Below are 16,731 nucleotides of genomic sequence, written 5' to 3' on the forward strand. Positions count from 1 at the left end.
TCGTATAGCATTTGTCACAAAAACAAAAAAGAAAGGAGTAATAAAATACCAGCATTTCTGGGCAGATACATTTACTACAGTAGTATGTACATTTACAAATGAAAGGGATTGCAAAAAAAGACGTCCCAAATAAAACGAAAAAGGAGTAATAAAAGAACATTATGCTAGGCAGACATCTTTTATGACAAACCTGGCATATACAACGTGCCTCAGTACCAGGGGTGCGCTAGGCCAATTCTTCTTTTTTGAGAAGCCTTTGAGGCGTAGCGCAAGGCCACTGACACAGCCTGCATTGTTGTACATCTTTCTAACCGTTATGTATATGAGATTGTCTTTATTAAGCTTAATGTCCCCTGCCAAACTGTCATTTATATATATGGAATGATGGAGAGGCTTGATAAGTTCTCGGAATGTGTTTGAAACCCTGTTGAACACGCCAAGCATCGCCATGTCCAGTCTCAGCGTCTCTTGTACAATTTGCTGAAGGACTTCGGGTGGTAAGAATGGCCTGTCCTCTGTTGTGCCAGATTGGAGCGTGTAGCTGAGATGGGGAGATGGAGAGGGTGAGCTTGGTGTGCCAGCTAGTCCTGCAGGGCTAGAGAGAGCGAGAGAGCCAAAAAAGAGTGAAGGAGAGCGAGAGAGAGGGAGAGAAACAGGGATTATGATCAACCTTCAATCACACAAGCCCAGACCAACACTACCCACACCATTAAACAAAAAGGCAATCACTGATCGATCAAAAGTCTGAGAAAGAGCAAGAGAGAATATACGTAAATAGAAAAGTATGGACATAGTATGTAATACCTTTCACTGCTGAGTGATTGGAAGGTGTGACTGAGATGGGGAGATGGAGAGGGTGAGAAGGAGCCAGCTAGTTCTGCAGGGCTAGCCTAGAGACGGAGAGACAAGTGTATTGGCTACGATCTTCGTGAGCACCAGAAATAAGTAAATAGCAACATGGACACAGTATATAAACCTTTCAAGCATAAAGGTCTCCAACAGCTGTCAAACCACCACCTCCTGATAGAGAGCATGTCCCCCTGAAAAGTAAAATTATGCTTTAAATGACTTCATAGCCCAATACAAATCCATGTTACAGTACTGTTTAGCAGTGTACTATGGCAGTGTAAATTATTGTGAAGATGTAGCCATCTCCTCCCGTAAGTGCAGTACCTGAAGACAAAGTAATGTGTATGACCTATGATGCATGTTAATTGTAGCCTCCAGTAAGGATGACTAAATTATTAAAAGCCTTATATTTCATGCTACACATCTGATTGAGATTAGAAAGAACTCACCTCACTGAAATCATATTGCTTTTGAGGGTAGAATACATTGCGTACTGAAATTAACATGCAAATGAGTTAGTTGTTTTGCAAACTAGTCATAATTTCTGAAAATAATGCATCTCACCATCAGCATAAACACCCCACAGCTGTTGCTCTGATACTGGTGAGGTGCGTCCTGTGGTGGTAAAAGGGGAATGTGATTTGTCAATGATTCTTATTAGTATATAATGCCTATAAACTATAAAGTGATATCCACCCTCATTTTGTAACTACATACAAAAAGTGCACAATGCACTTTCAACAAGCATTTAGCAGCAACCAGGGCCCATGAGCGTCACATAGGAACACTTCATTAAATCATAATAAACAATCTAGAGGCCTGCCTGTCTACCAGTGAATGCTACTCTACGAGATGCAATGAATCGTGCGCCAGCCACACGTTTTACCTCGTCAGCCAAGTAAAGTCCCTTCCATGGTCCATTGGACAAAGCATGTGCCAGGGTACTGAAAAGGTTTGGAAGACGTGTAAGTTGCAATTCATATGCATCATCATCAACACGCATTCAGTACACACTACACTTCGATTTCACCCAAGGGTGAATTAAAAGTACATGTTTTCCTAAACGTTGGTCATCAACGAGGTAATAAAGTAGTAACTGAGGGCACATCTGTCATCTGTTTTTCAGAGTGCTAACGATCTTTATTCATTCGTTGCGCCGCGACCGAACTGACAGAATTCTTTGATATGCCATGCATGTAAACATACTAGTTAGTTTAGACGTACTAGTACGTTTACATGCACAGTTTAATCCGATGCGTGTGTCACCACAACGAAGCAGAGTGGCCGCGATTTCATGCCTCTTACCATGCCAGCTGACACCTTAACATCCAACTTAACAATGTACTTTGGTAATGTTAACCTCACAGTAAAATAATCGGCAAAGCCTTCGCTGCAAACTTTACCCTCTACCTACAAACCGTCTTAAACGTTGCTGATTTCTGAATAGTATATTCAACGTTTATGGACGATAGCATAGCATTCGCTGCCACCGAACCATGCTTGTCACGAGTATTTATATCCGATTCGAATTCGGATACAACGATACCACAGCTTATCAGTGATTTAAATGAGAATACTTCACAGCCAATGTTGTCAATTAAACAATATCATACTTACTGACATAATCTCTGACCATAACCCTTTCGTTTTTCTGGAAAGTTACTACGAGGTAAAACCGCCAAAAAAGGAAGGGTAGCATACCCAGCATGCCTTGCGAAACTCACTCACCTCTTCTTGAGTGATCGATGAAACGCTACAGGAACGCCTGATGGGCGTTTTTGTGTCATGACGGGAACGCCCGATGGGCGTTTTTGTGTCATGACGGGAACGCCCAAGCCTGCAGCTGGACCCTTCTCAGGGAACGCGGTCGGTCGCTGCTCGAGAAGCTGCTGCTCCGGTTGTAGAGACAAACTTTTTTTGAGCTTTTTTGTTGGACTTGTGTGATTGTGGTTCATAGGTAATAAAGGAAAAGGGTATCACTTGGTGGGGGTTAGAGTTAGGTGGTTTTCTAGAGGCGGGTTCCGACCGACGACCTGTATAGGTCCGGAAAGGTGCCCGTTTCTTTTCTTTCTCTTTTATAATTTTTCCCGTCTTTTCTATCTAGTGTATAGGATGACTAAAGGGAGTAAAGGTAAGGGGAGGGAAGAAAGGGAGGTAGGAGAAAAGGGGCAGTGTAGGGGAAGAGGCAGTAGTAGTAGCGAGGAAGGAAGAGAAGAGGAGATTCAGGGAAGAGAAGGAAAAGATGTTAAAAGAGCGAGAACATTTAATAGTGTAGATGGTATCGAAACGGAGATGGTGAGTGACTCAAGTGAGGAGGAGGGAGTTGAGAAAAAGGTAGATGTCAAAATGATAGTCCGGTTTGCTGAGGAGGGAGGTATAGGAAAAATGAACCCGTCAAAGCTAACAAAGGAGTTGACAGGAAAGTGCGGTGATATAAAGTTTGCTAGGGTTTTAGGAGATGGAAATCTGTTGATTGGTTGCTCGGATGAGCTTCAGGTAGTTCTGACAAAGAATCTAACAATGGTTGGTGTTAACAAAGTGGTGAAGGTGGTGCAGGTTGGATTGCAGAGAGAGAAACGTTGCAAAGGGGTGATAACAGGAATCTCTCTGGATATTGAGGAGCAGGAGATTAAAGAGAACTTGGTGGCCAAAGGCATAGAAGTGATTAGTATTAAGAGGATGACAAGGGGCCCTGAAAAGGAAATGAGTGAATCTGTATTGGTGGAGCTTAAAGGAGATGTATTACCAGATAGAGTATTTCTAGGGTTCCTGTGTTTCTATGTGAGGGCTTACATACCTAAGCCAATGAGGTGCTTTCAGTGTCAACGATTTGGGCACATCGCTAAAATCTGTAAGGAAAAGAGGAGGTGTGCGAAATGCTCAGGGGATCATGAGTATGGGAAGTGTGAGGGGGCCAAGTTAAAATGTTGTAGTTGTGGGGGTGAACATGTCGTCACATTTGGAGGCTGTGAAATAATGAAAGAGGAAGTTGCAGTTCAGAAGGTAAAAGTGTTGGACAAAGTGACCTATGCAGAGGCAGTGAAAGTGGTAAAACTTTGTTGCAGCAGTGATAAACTCCACTAGAGACTCCACATCAAAGACAACGAGCATACAGATAATAGCTAAGGCAGCCAAGGATTATTTGGGGATGGAAGGGTTAAAATGGGAGGCTTTGGTAGCCGAGATAAATACACAGAGTAGTCAGGAGCCGGTGAGAAAACATCATAACCATGGTGAAAATTCTACAGTGGAATGCTAGGAGCTTGGTGGCAAATGGCCGGGAGTTTAAATATTTTTTAAGTCAAATGAAAGAAAAACCACAAGTAATATGCATTCAAGAAACGTTTTTGAAACCAGTGTTAGATTTTGTTATCTATGGATATGTAGGTATAAGAAGAGACAGGAGTGAAGGTGAAGGGGTTGGTGGAGGGTGTGTAACATTTATCAAGCAAGGTATATCATACAGGGTATTAGATATTGGAACGGAACAAGAGTATATAGTGGTGGAGGTATGGGAGGGGGGAGAGGAGTTTGTTGTTGTTAATTACTATAATCCATGTCAAAGGTTAGAGAATGATAAACTAGTTAGGATTAAAGGTATAGAAAGACACAGGATAATATGGTGTGCAGACTTCAATGCTCATAACACAATGTGGGGAGGGAATCATACAGACACGAATGGGAAAGTGATTGAAGAGTTCATGGAGGACAATAATCTTGTTTGTTTGAATGATGGGAGGGGGACAAGGATGGATATAAGAACAAGTAATGAGTCAGTGTTGGATCTGACGTTGGTGTCAGTAAGTTTGGCAGGGATCAGTAACTGGGAGGTTTTGACAGGTAAATCTTTAGGTAGTGACCACTATGTGTTACTTTGTTCAGTAGGAGGAAGAGGAGAAGTGATTGTTGGAAATGTAATTCAGAAATGGGTGTATAGTAAAGCAGATTGGGGTATATTTAAGTTGGTCAGTGAAGAAGTTATGGTTTCAGTTGTTACTAGTGGAGATATAGATACAGTAAATAACAGTGTTACATCAGCAATTATTGCTGCAGCAAGTAAATCTATTCCAAGAAGTAAAAATAGAAGGGATAGGAAGTTAGTTCCTTGGTGGACAGAGGAGTGTTCCAAGGCAGTTAAAGCCCGAAACAAAGCATTTAGGAAAGTCAAAAGAGAGCATAATACACAAAGTTTGGTGGAGTATCAGAGGGCACAGGCACTGGTAAAGAGAGTTACAAAGAGAACACAGAGGGCAAGCTGGAGACAGTTTTGTGGTAAGATAGGAAGAACAACACCGGTAGGAGAAGTGTGGGGAATGATAAGGAAGATGGGAGGAGATAGAAGAGAGTGGGAGTACCCAGTGATTACGTTAGAGGAGCAAACTGCTATATGTGATAAAGATAAGGCTGATTTGATGGCCAAATCTTTTGCTAAGGTGCATAGTGTTGATCAGTTGAAAGTGGAAGGGAGAAGGAGAAGAGAAGTTACTTTGAGTAATTATCCTGATGTGCTAGTTAGGAGAGTAGATACTAGGGAGAAAATAGATGATGGATTTACAATGGCAGAGCTTGTGAGAGCAATTAAAAAAGCAAAGCCCTCAGCTCCAGGGGGAGATCAGGTGATCTATGTAATGTTAAAACATCTAGGAGAAAGAGGAATGGAAAAATTGTTAGAACTATATAATAGAGTATGGGTGGAGGGAAAGTTACCAAGTGTATGGAAGGAAGCGGTGGTGATTCCGATTAGGAAACCAGGGAAAGATCCAGGTAAACCTTCTAGTTATAGGCCAATAGCATTAACGTCTAACATATGTAAAATAATGGAGAGATTGACAGTGACAGAAAGGTTAACGTATGAGCTTGAGAAGAAAGGGTTGTTGAGTCAAGTGTTGTCAAGTGGTTTCAGAAAAGGGAGACATACAATGGATGTAGTGGTAAGGCTTGAAAATGAGATACGGAAAGCACAGGCAAACAAAGAGTCAGTGGTGGTAGTGTTTTTTGATATCGAAAAAGCATATGACATGATGTGGAGGGAAGGTTTGTTAATTAAGTTGTATAATATGGGAGTAGGTGGAAGGGTTTTTAACTGGATAAAGAAATTTTTTTTGACAGAAAAATACAAGTCCGGATTGGGTCTGAATTGTCAAATAAGTATATGGTGGGGAATGGCACTCCCCAAGGAAGTGTAATTAGTCCTTTATTATTTATAATCATGATAAATGATGTTTTTTCAAAGGTACCAGAGGATATAGGAAGTTCTCTGTTTGCAGACGATGGGGCTTTGTGGAAAAGGGGAAGAAATGTGATGCATATTATTAGTAAAGTCCAGTCTGCAATTGATGGGGTGACAGAGTGGGGATTTGACTGGGGGTGCAGATTTTCGGTAGAGAAAACGCAAACTGTATTTTTCACTAGGAAAAGAATTGAGGATGGGATGAAATTGAGGATGTATGGGAAAGAGTTGGAAAGAGTTGGCTCATTTAAATATTTGGGAGTTATTTTTGATTCTAGGGTAACGTGGGCAGACCATATTAGGATGATTGAGGATAAATGCAAAAAGGTAATAAATGTGATGAGATGTTTGACTGGTAGGGATTGGGGAGCGAGCTGTTCAGCTTTAAAGACTATATATGTAGCTATGATTAGATCTGTGTTTGATTATGGGTGTATAGTGTATGGGTCAGCCGCAGTGTCTCTCTTGAGAAAGCTGGACGTGATTCAGGCTAAGGCATTAAGGGTATGCAGTGGGGCTTTTAAATCATCACCAGTGCCTGCTCTGCAGGTAGAAATGGGGGAAATGCCACTGGAGTTGAGAAGGAAACATTTGATGGGGAACTATTGGGCTAATCTGCGAGGGCACAGTGAGTCTCACCCCACAAAAGGTGTGTTGAAAGAGTGCTGGGTTTATGGGAAGTGTGAGAGGAATCATTTTGGTCGGGTGGGGAATGATATAGCGAAAGAGTTTGGTGTGGGTGAATTGAAGCTTAGTCCAACAGTGGTATATCCATTAATGCCGCCATGGAGGATGGTGTGGCCAGAGGTGGACTGGTTTGTGTTGGGTATAAAGAAGAGAGAGAGAGAACAGAAAGACCTGGCTAGTGTTTTTAATATTCATCTTCTTATAGAGCACAGTGAGTATGTTCATGTTTTTACAGATGGTGCCAAACAACCTGAGACAGGAGCGACAGGGTTTGGAGTAGTTGTTCCATCAAAAAGAATAGAGTTTAATAGAAGAACATCAGATAATTTAAGCGTTTATACAGTGGAGATGTTGGGGGTGCTGGTCGCTTTAAAATGGGTGGAATCAAGTTCAGTTGGAAAAATTGTGATCTGTACAGATTCAGCATCAGTTTTGGCAAGTATGAGGTCTTTTTATTCAAGTAGTCGCCAAGGTTTGTTGTATGAAGTTCTACAGTCGATTACGAGAATCGTTCAGCAGGGGAGGGTTCCAGCTCATGTTCCAGCTCATGTAGGGGTGAAGGGAAATGAGAAAGCCGATAAGATGGCGAAGAAGGCATTGGAGAAGGAAAAAGTAGAAATGAATATCAGTTTAAGTAAGGCAGAAGTTAAAAGCCTGATATGGGGAAAAGTTAACAAGATGTGGCAAGACAAATGGGACAGTGAGGAGAAAGGGAGATATTTATATAATATTCAAAAAAGTGTTAATGATAAAATAAGGTATAGTGGTCAGAGGAAGGATGAACAAATTTTGATTAGGTTAAGGTTGGGGCACAGTGCACTAAATAAAACAATGAATTTGATAGGAAAACACCCCACTGGATTATGTGAGGGGTGCCAGGTAGAGGAGACAGTGGAACATGTTTTAATGAACTGTAGTGGTTATGGGATGGAGAGGGAAAGTATGAAAAATCAATTGAGAGAATTGGGTATACAGGAGTATACTTTGGAAAGTATTTTGGTAACACTTTATAATAAGGTGCCATAATAAATAGCAAACTAGTCATTACCTAACCCTTTGTTAATATTTGTTAATTGTTACTAAAATATCTATTTGGCACAAGTTAATAGTTTTTCCATCATTAATTAAATATTAGTTGTTTGCATACAATTTGTATGTTAATGTTTTAACAAATAGAAAACAATCTATTAACTAATATTGTATTAATATTTATTAATAGTTAACTAAATGTATTTTTGGCACTAATTAACAGTTATTTCTTACATTATTTAAATGTTAAATGTTTATTTACAAACTATATGTTGATATAAAAGTTAATGACATATTATTATTTAACTAATTGTTATTAAACTGTGCTTCTGCCTATCCCAATATGAACCACTCCTCATCGGACTCTTACAATGAAGTTGGTTAAGCTTAATTAATATATGAGTAATATATAACTATCAGTATGGGGGACCCTTATAATAAAGTTGGTTAAGCTTAATTAATATATGAGTAATATATAACTATCAGTATGGGGGACCCTTATAATAAAGTTGGTTAAGCTTAATTAATATATTAGTAATATATAACTATCAGTATGGGGAACCCTTATAATGAAGTTGGTTAAGCTTAATTAATATATTAGTAATATATAACTATCAGTATGGGGGACCCTTATAATAAAGTTGGTTAAGCTTAATTAATATATTAGTAATATATAACTATCAGTATGGGGGACCCTTATAATAAAGTTGGTTAAGCTTAATTAATATATTAGTAATATATAACTATCAGTATAGGGGACCCTTATAATCAAGTTGGTTAAGCTTAATTAATATATTAGTAATATATAACTATCAGTATAGGGGACCCTCATAATAAAGTTGGTTAAGCTTAATTAATATATTAGTAATATATAACTATCAGTATGGGGGACCCTTATAATCAAGTTGGTTAAGCTTAATGAATATATTAGTAATATATAACTATTAGTATTGGGGACCCTTATAATAAAGTTGGAACAGTAATTATTAATCATTTACAAATATTTATTATAACATGTATTAACGATAGCAAATATTTTAACTCTCACACTGGAAATGAATGATCTCAGCACACACTGTTGGGAAGGGGGATGAAAATACTTTATTTATAACTCTCTAACAAAGGACTCTCAAAGAGCTCACAAATAGCTTTTTGTTTTCTCCTGGAACACTGACCACTGATAGTTAACCTGATGGTCTACTGGAACACTGATCATTAAACTGATCAAAAGATGATCAAACTAGAATGCCAACAGAATGTATAAAATGGTATATCAAATAAACAGAGAAAGAGAGAGGGGTTCAACCAGAGCGTGAGAAAAAGAGAGAAAGACAGTGAGACAGAGCACAAGAAAGTGAGGGAAAGACAGAGTGAGAGACAGGCAATATTTCTTAACCACACTAGAAAAAAACAACACGAACGGGTAAAAAAATAATAATTATGCTCTCTTTGCATACGGGATTCATTTGCATTGACTTTTTAAGTCATCTATTTTTGTCTGAACCTGAGCATCACCTTTAATGTAGTTTTCGCATAAATTTGCTACATCTTTCAGCTTTCCCTGTTTGGTTTTATCGAGGAGCTTTGTGAACTCGGCAGGTGACGCTGTTGCCAGCTCTGCAATGCTTGCCGTGGACCTGACTGTGAGTTCGTTCACCCCTGCGTATGCACAGGAAGCCGACAATTTCAAGCCCCGATTGTATGCTTTCAGGACCTTCTTGTATCTTCTTATCACTTCAAAAGGGCCACGGGCTGCAAGGAGCAAATCATAAAGAAAAACTACATTATGGACGGTACATAAAAATGTGTGTTCACAACAGTGCTATGAGTTGAAATGCTTATTGTATTGTTATGTGGCAGCATACAAGACAAGACAGAATTCCACCTAGCTCCTTTAAATAGGTCCACTTTATGTTAGGGTAGAATTAAAGGGATACGTCACCATTTGGGGAATTACACCAGTTTCCACTTTCCCTCGAGTTAAGTAGCCTAATTGAGATTGACCTTTCTCCAGTTCATTCAGCCGTTCTGAGTCTGACGGTAGCATTTTTGGCTCCAGCCAAGCATAGATCATTGAATCAGATTAGACCATTATCTCGCCCATTAGCATCTTGCTCAAACGTAACTAAGAAATCTGATATTTTCCCTGTGTAATACTTCAGTAATTACAAAGTGTACCAACAGAGAATGAACATGGTGATCAATACCGTGGTTTGCACTACTTGACTTAAAGGGATTATGCGGAGTGAATCAACCTGTAGCCCTGTTGTTTCGCATTGCCAAGTGCTGTCGATAGGCATGAGAACGACAGAATTCCATGCACGGTAGACCAAATAGCGAAACGGCAGCCAACGCTAACTACTGAGGGCATGTGAGTTTCGTTTTCCTATGCCCGCATCTGGTCTACGTTGTAACTATTGCTGTCGTTCTGATACCTATTGACAGCACCCGGCAGCCTCAAACAACAGGGCTACGGGTTGATTCACTCCTGATAATCCTTTTAACACATGGAGGGACTATTTTCAGATGTGTCAGCAAATGTCCTAATTTACTATGCTGGAATGAGAGTATAGTTCCATGTTTTATAGGAATAGAAAATCGCCACATTTCATTATCCACTGTCTTTGTACTCTTTGCAACTACAGAAGGATCAAGTTTTAATTAGAATTTTTCTTTGAATTCTTAGTCACTTTTGAGCAAGATACTAACAGGCGAGATGCTAATGGGCTAATCTGATTCAATAATCTATGCTAGGCTGGAGCTTAAAGTACTACTGTCAGACCAAAGTTACTGACCAAGGTAGAGCAACATAATACATTACAATGGGAGTAGTCTCGCAAAGCCAGACCAAACTACAGCAAGTAGAATGGTCTGGAACCACGCTATTTAGAGCCGTCTATCCGTGGGGAAACTGGGCTGGCCTGTTTTTATTTCTTTAAACCAATCATAATCGTAGGGGCGGGGCTAACCCCGGGAAGCAGCAGCGGTGCGCAATACGGGAAAGCCAGAAACCGGAAGGGGAGGAGTAGCGGTGGAATCTGACGCTAGCGCAATAGACGCTGTCCATTTCCGCTCAGCCAGACTACAATGGGAGTAAACGTGAATAGTTCCAGTCTGCATAAGTGGGAGTGTCACATAACGTCACAATGTAAACTTTTCAATTAACTTCTGTATGAGGTATGAGGGCTCGACTCTGGGATTTCCCCCCCTCCCCCTTCTGAAAATAGAACACAGAATTTAACAGACATTTGTGCTTCTCGCTTCACTTTTAACCTCTCTGGTCAAACTCAGAGAAAGGCTGAATGACCTGGAGAAAGGTCAATCTCAAATGTTGAAGACAAGGGGAGGTGGAAAATGAATTTGTTCCATAAAGGATAGATTCAACGTTTTGCTGGAGTTTTACCTCTTTTGCGGACATCAGTCACTTTGTGGTGCTTCCTGGCCTTCTTTATTTTGTTCTTTGTCTTTGAAAGTCTGAGTTTTCCCTTGCCCTTTCGTTTCATCTTCTCATCTGAGGAGGAGGAGGAAGAACAGGAGGAGGACCGGCTCATTGAAGACAATGATGAGCAGGAGGCAGTGTCTTCCTCTGAAGATTGTTCTTCTCTGGGAGCTTTAGACAGGTCTAGACAGTACAAAAAAACAAAGATTAAACAGATATTGCTGATGCCTTATACAGAATACCATTTCTTCCTTTTTGTTCCAACAAAGGTAATATTTTGTGTAAAGTCAAAATAACCCTAGACCTGGGATGTGTTACTATTAGGTGGTTACTATTAGGTGGTTAAGTGTCGAACCAGGGTAAGTAAAGCTAGAGGTAGTGGTAAATATGATAATAGAAGAGTCTGGAGTCTCCATTCTCTTAACTACAGAAAGCCAGCAGGCTACTATAAGGAGGTTTACCACTTCCTCTAACTTAACTAACCAGGTGTACCACTTAACCTCCTACTTGGAATAGGTATATGTTTGACTGACACTGTATACATTTTTGTGTCATACACCGAAAATGTAGGCTTGTTGAACCTTACATGCCAGTTGTTTGCGAAGAGCATCCCTCTCCTTTATCACTTTCTGGAGTTTCTTATCTTGAGACCGCTCTCTCATCTTGGCCTTTTGGAGGAGATTCTTCACCGTTGGTGACCGGTCACCTGTCAAAAAACGTCATTTCAGCATAGTTGTACAGCTAACACACAGCAATTTAATAATTTTTTTTAACACAGCCTGTTTATGTTATAGCAAATTCGGTAACAAATACCACGAACATTGTCTATCTAGCCATAACTTTTGAAAGTAAGAGATTTTGAAAGTATTGTGCATCAAAGTTACTGTTAGGAGCAAAATATTGCCGTTCTCATGAATAGCTTAGAGTATTTTGGACATTTAAGTAGTTACTCAGCTGTAAAGTAGCCACTAAGCTGTAATGTAATTCATGCAGAATAATAATTTTTATACACTATGACAAGACCTGAGGTGCGTTCAAGTTCAGCGAACATAGGCGAACGTTCGCAACGAACGCGTTGACCATAAACAATTAATTTTGAACGATTTTTGAACACCGTTCTAAACAAACTGTAAACGAAAAAAATGGATACGAAGGCCATGGTATTAGCGGCAGCCTCCATGTTAATGGAAGAGTTTACAGAAGAGGGTTTGCAAGTGGTCGACCTCGTTGAAAGCCTACTGCAGACAACCAGTACGGAAAATTCAAGAATAGAGGGCTACGTCACCGAAGTTGTACCCACTTACTGCGATATAACGTTCAAATCGCATTTTAGGATGCAAAAGACAACAGTTGAAGTAAGGGTGTAGATAGGCTATATGAAACGTTTTATCTATTGCTTTCAGTGTAGGAAAGGAGTAAATGATTTCAATATAGTTTAGTTTAATGCCATGGCAACGAATGTCACGTAGCCGAAGAGAGCACCGCGATCCATCTCTGTTTGTGGAGAACTACCTCTTCAGACAGTTTGCCTATGTTCGTAAACGTTTGCTTGCTTATGTTCGTTTAACGGAAAATGTTTAAAATCGTTCGCGAACGTTCGCCCATGTTTGCGATTCTGAAAGTGAACGCACCTCAGGTTATTTGAATAGGCTCAGGCTTTAATAGGCCTACGGTCAGAGTTCGACACTCCATTTGTTCCGACCCGTGGTCGTAACAAAAGTTGTAAGAATTACATAATACCTAGTCAAAAATAACCACATGTACTCCGACTGTGTAATAAATATGTATTAATAATAATAAAAACAAATCTAGGTCTCGTACCAGTGCATGACATGCTTCGGCCAATGAATCGATTTTCTCACCACGCGGCGGACTATGGCGGTGCGCCATAGTCTCGTCAATGTGTGGGAAAGGGTGCCAGTGTTAATGCTAACCAGTAAGCATAGCCTAATTTTATGAACATAATGCTAGGTCATAACCTGTTCGAACTTACCTTTCTTCGGTTCAGAGACATGGGGGGTATCTGTGGAGTCATCACCACTGTCAAAGTTGATGTCACATGTTTGAGCGGAGGCGGAGGGGAGCATTTTGTCGTCCTTCGCTGCTGTTGTGTTCTTTCTTAAAACTTTCCCAGATCTGGTGCCTGCCGACATTACGTACACTTCCAAATAAACTAGCGAGCCTGGCTTGCGCAATCAAAAGAGCATCAATGTAGGGTGACCAGACGTCCTCTTTTTCCCGGACATGTCCTCTTTTCGAGACCTAAAAAATGCGTCCGGCAGGGATTCCAAAAACGTCCGGTATTTTGCCTCGTCGCAAAAAAAAAAAAATATATATATTATTGTTATTATTATCTTTTTTTTTTTTTATGCCTCGTCGCATATTTGTGTTTCTGGGTCTTTCACATAACCTACTAGTTATTACCATTGTATATGTCTATGGTTATTACGGCCTTCCAAGTTCTGGAAATGGTATCTCCCTTACGTTCCACCTTCTTGCGCGAGCTGACTGTAGAGAGAGTCTGTCATTGGGCGACCGATCTCATGTGCTCGTTGAGAAGGTGCCGTGTATAGACGGAATGAAACCCCTACTGAAGTCAGTAGGCTTACGATACAAACTGGTAAGTTTGTATCGTGGAATGGTAAGTTGGTCTTCTTCTTAAGTTTAATGTCAAATTTACTTTTGACTTTTTTGTTAAAGAAATATATTTATATTTTAATCCGCAGGATGTGCAGAGGGGGCTTCAATCACAGGAACAGAGTGAAGCAGTCTATAAGGCACAAGTCAATTTTCAGCCAGTCCAAGTTATCTCTTTTTGATTGGTCACGGTTCATTTACAGGTAAGATTATGACACAATAATGTAGGCTAAGGATAGATGAGTGGAGTGTTTTCATTGTGCGCCTGCATGTAGCCTCTGGTAATGTTATTTTAACGTATAGCTTGAGAATGAAAGGAAAGGTGAGAATGAAGTGAACGGCTCTTCTGCCAAAGTGCACCACATACACCAGCAGCCAAAATGTGACATTAAAATAGCCTGTAGCCAAATAAACACTGTCATGCTCTTACACAATTTCAAATGTGATGTGAAGCCTTGCAGTGTGATGTGAAGCCCTACGCATACCGGCTCTGTTACTAATGTGTTACACGTGTCCTTTCTATTTTCTGAATATTATTACAGTCTATGTATGTATGTGTGTGTGTGTGTGTGTGTGTGTGTGTGTGTGCGTGTGTGTGTGTGTGTGTGTGTGTGTGTGTGTGTGTGTGTGTGTGTGTGTGGAAGGGGGGGGGGGGTCATTTGAAGAAATGCTAATTATTTGTGATGCTTTGTTTCAGGTTTTCACAAGGACTGCGTTTAAGACAGATTGACCTGATGATGGATGAGATATCAAGGAGTCCGACCTCTCTTTCAAAGATGGCAAAGAAGCTACGAGAAGTATGTATTTGGGCACTTAATAGAAGAAGGAGAAGGAAGGGACAGCGATTGGGTGGAAGACACGAGTATGTGGTGATCGACGAAAGCCACTTCAGACATAAGAGAAAGGTGAGAAAATATTGTTTGAATTTTCATAACATGTACATAAAATATCAGAGTAACTACCATAATTAAAATATTCTGGAAAATTAAGTGTTAGACATCACTGACAACAACACACATTGATAATAGTAAAGTGCATACACACGCATTGTGCACCCATTCCCCTCTGCATTCGGCCAAGTGTCATTCTTCACATTCAGCCCCAACCTACACACACTCATTTACCCACATGGGCCCACTACTCTACCCCGACAGCTCGGCCCCTAGCTCTGCCCATCATCAAAAAAAAACTCCACTGATGTATTCTGTATATTGTAAGGCCCCCCCCGCCTCCCCCCTAACGCCTGCTACCACCCCCCACTCCACACACCCCATAGCCCATCACCAGGAAGCCCCCCGCCCCTCCTGCCTGCAAACCCCACCCAGCTCTTGCCCATTCGTCATACCACTTCATCACCTTATGCCTAGTACACAACATCATACGAGTTCAGCCTCTGATTTGGAGAGTGCCGACACCCCTGCTAACTCTCCATTGTTAAAACCACATGTCTGGTATTTTTATAATTGGGAGTCTCGAGTTCGTGCATAGGGCTGATCTGTAACTTCGTTATACACACCACTGGCACAGGTAGACCCTCAGATTACATGGTGACGTCATGTTTAATCCCTTTCAAAGTGTTAACATTAGATCAGGGGCAAATTCAACCGATGCACCGGTTTTCGCAAATGAATTACCGATTGATTTACGAGGCAAGGTCTTTATCTGTGATGTCCAAGCCGACCCTACAATCCCTCAATAATCCCTCCCCAATGTCCAACATGCACTTTACATCTTTACGAACTCAATTTCATTGCATTTCTTACACCAGTAACTATGTGCATGTGACAATAAAACGTTGTTGTATCCTTGTGTAATGCATCCCTTATACACAGAATGTGTTATGCTTTGCTGCGACTTGCTTGCCTTCATGATCATTTTCTCTTTTGTTTTGTTTTAATATAGTATGGGAGAGGCAGAGCGGCTGGGGGGTGGAAAAGAAAAAAGTGGGTTTTTGGCATGTTGGGCGTGAAGAAAAGTGATGGGAAGAGTCAGAGACCAATCCTGCGCCTGGTGGACAGGCGAACCAGACAAGAACTTGTCCCTTTGCTATGCCGACATGTAAAAATGGGCTCTTACATCATTAGTGATGAATGGCGGTCATACCGCGTACTTAATGATCTGGGGTTCAGACACTTGACTGTAAACCACAGTATGTGGTATATGGATCCTATTACAGGAAACCATACACAGCACATTGAACGTGCTTGGCGAACTGTTAAGGAGCAGGTCTGGAGACAAAGGGGCAACCGGACAGAAGAACTGTTGTCAGACCACCTAAATGTGATTGAGCGGCATGAATGGATTGCAAAAAAGTACCACAGTGGTCCATTGGGTAGGATTTTGCATGACATAGCAGAGATGTACAAACATCTCTGAAACACATACACAGTCTTTCATTAAAGGCACACCAGGTAACATTTTTAGGTTAATTTAACAGTTTCTTAGTCACTGATGATTAAATGGCTAATTACCGGGTGAATGGAGCGTCTCTCACCCATCTTTGCCTTGTGTGCCTTTAAGAAACCTATTAAATCTTAAAAAAAAGCTATTGGAGAGTTCTTTGTTAGAGTTATAAATAAAATATTTCCATCCCCCTTCCCAACAGTGTGTGCTGAGATCATTCATTTCCAGTGTGAAAGTGAAAATATTTGCTATCGTTAATAAATGTTAAATAAATATTTGCAAATAATTAATAATTACTATTACAACTTTATTATAAGGGTCCCCAATACTAATAGTTATATAATACTAATATATTAATTAAGCTTAACCAACTTTATTATAAGGGTCCCCTATACTGATAGTTATATATTACTAATATATTAATTACGCTTAACCAACTTTATTATAAGGGTCCCCC

General features: G+C 40.4%; 1 protein-coding gene and 2 long non-coding RNA genes across 5 annotated transcripts; 1 reads left to right on the forward strand and 2 right to left on the reverse strand.

Annotated features, from left to right (window-relative positions):
- Window positions 1-823: 823 nt before the first annotated feature.
- LOC130380330 (uncharacterized) lies at window positions 824-2,699 on the reverse strand. 3 transcript variants are annotated; one of them, XR_008895266.1, is made up of 6 exons: window positions 2,578-2,699; window positions 1,736-1,793; window positions 1,414-1,464; window positions 1,299-1,342; window positions 977-1,040; window positions 824-890 (listed from the first exon to the last, which is right to left on the reverse strand). It is a non-coding gene; the product is annotated as an uncharacterized LOC130380330 (long non-coding RNA). The 3 variants fall into 3 exon arrangements; XR_008895267.1 differs by lacking the exon at window positions 1,299-1,342; XR_008895265.1 differs by having other exon boundaries at window positions 977-1,342.
- Window positions 2,700-8,755: 6,056 nt separating this feature from the next.
- LOC130380326 (uncharacterized) lies at window positions 8,756-13,469 on the reverse strand. The gene is made up of 4 exons (XM_056587497.1): window positions 13,228-13,469; window positions 11,821-11,940; window positions 11,199-11,417; window positions 8,756-9,547 (listed from the first exon to the last, which is right to left on the reverse strand). Exons 1-4 carry the CDS (start codon window positions 13,385-13,387, stop codon window positions 9,258-9,260), a joined length of 789 nt encoding a protein of 262 aa, XP_056443472.1. The 5' UTR covers window positions 13,388-13,469; the 3' UTR covers window positions 8,756-9,257.
- A 419-nt stretch (window positions 13,470-13,888) lies between these two features.
- Window positions 13,889-16,139, forward strand: LOC130380334 (uncharacterized). The gene is made up of 3 exons (XR_008895270.1): window positions 13,889-14,074; window positions 14,569-14,776; window positions 15,774-16,139. It is a non-coding gene; the product is annotated as an uncharacterized LOC130380334 (long non-coding RNA).
- The last annotated feature ends 592 nt before the right edge of the window (window positions 16,140-16,731 follow it).

This window comes from Gadus chalcogrammus, chromosome 4 (genome assembly GCF_026213295.1).
Source record: "Gadus chalcogrammus isolate NIFS_2021 chromosome 4, NIFS_Gcha_1.0, whole genome shotgun sequence".
In the NCBI taxonomy this organism is placed as follows: domain Eukaryota; kingdom Metazoa; phylum Chordata; class Actinopteri; order Gadiformes; family Gadidae; genus Gadus; species Gadus chalcogrammus.

What these genes read in the sequence shown, in the direction of transcription:
- LOC130380326 (XM_056587497.1), bottom strand. Translation starts at nt 13,387, where the DNA reads ATGTCGGCAGGCACCAGATCTGGGAAAGTTTTAAGAAAGAACACAACA. An exon ending in TGTCTCTGAACCGAAGAAAG is followed by an intron (nt 11,941 to 13,227) that starts GTAAGTTCGAAC and finishes GTTTTTTGACAG; the next exon opens with GTGACCGGTCACCAACGGTG. An exon ending in GACTGATGTCCGCAAAAGAG is followed by an intron (nt 9,548 to 11,198) that starts GTAAAACTCCAG and finishes TGCTCCTTGCAG; the next exon opens with CCCGTGGCCCTTTTGAAGTG.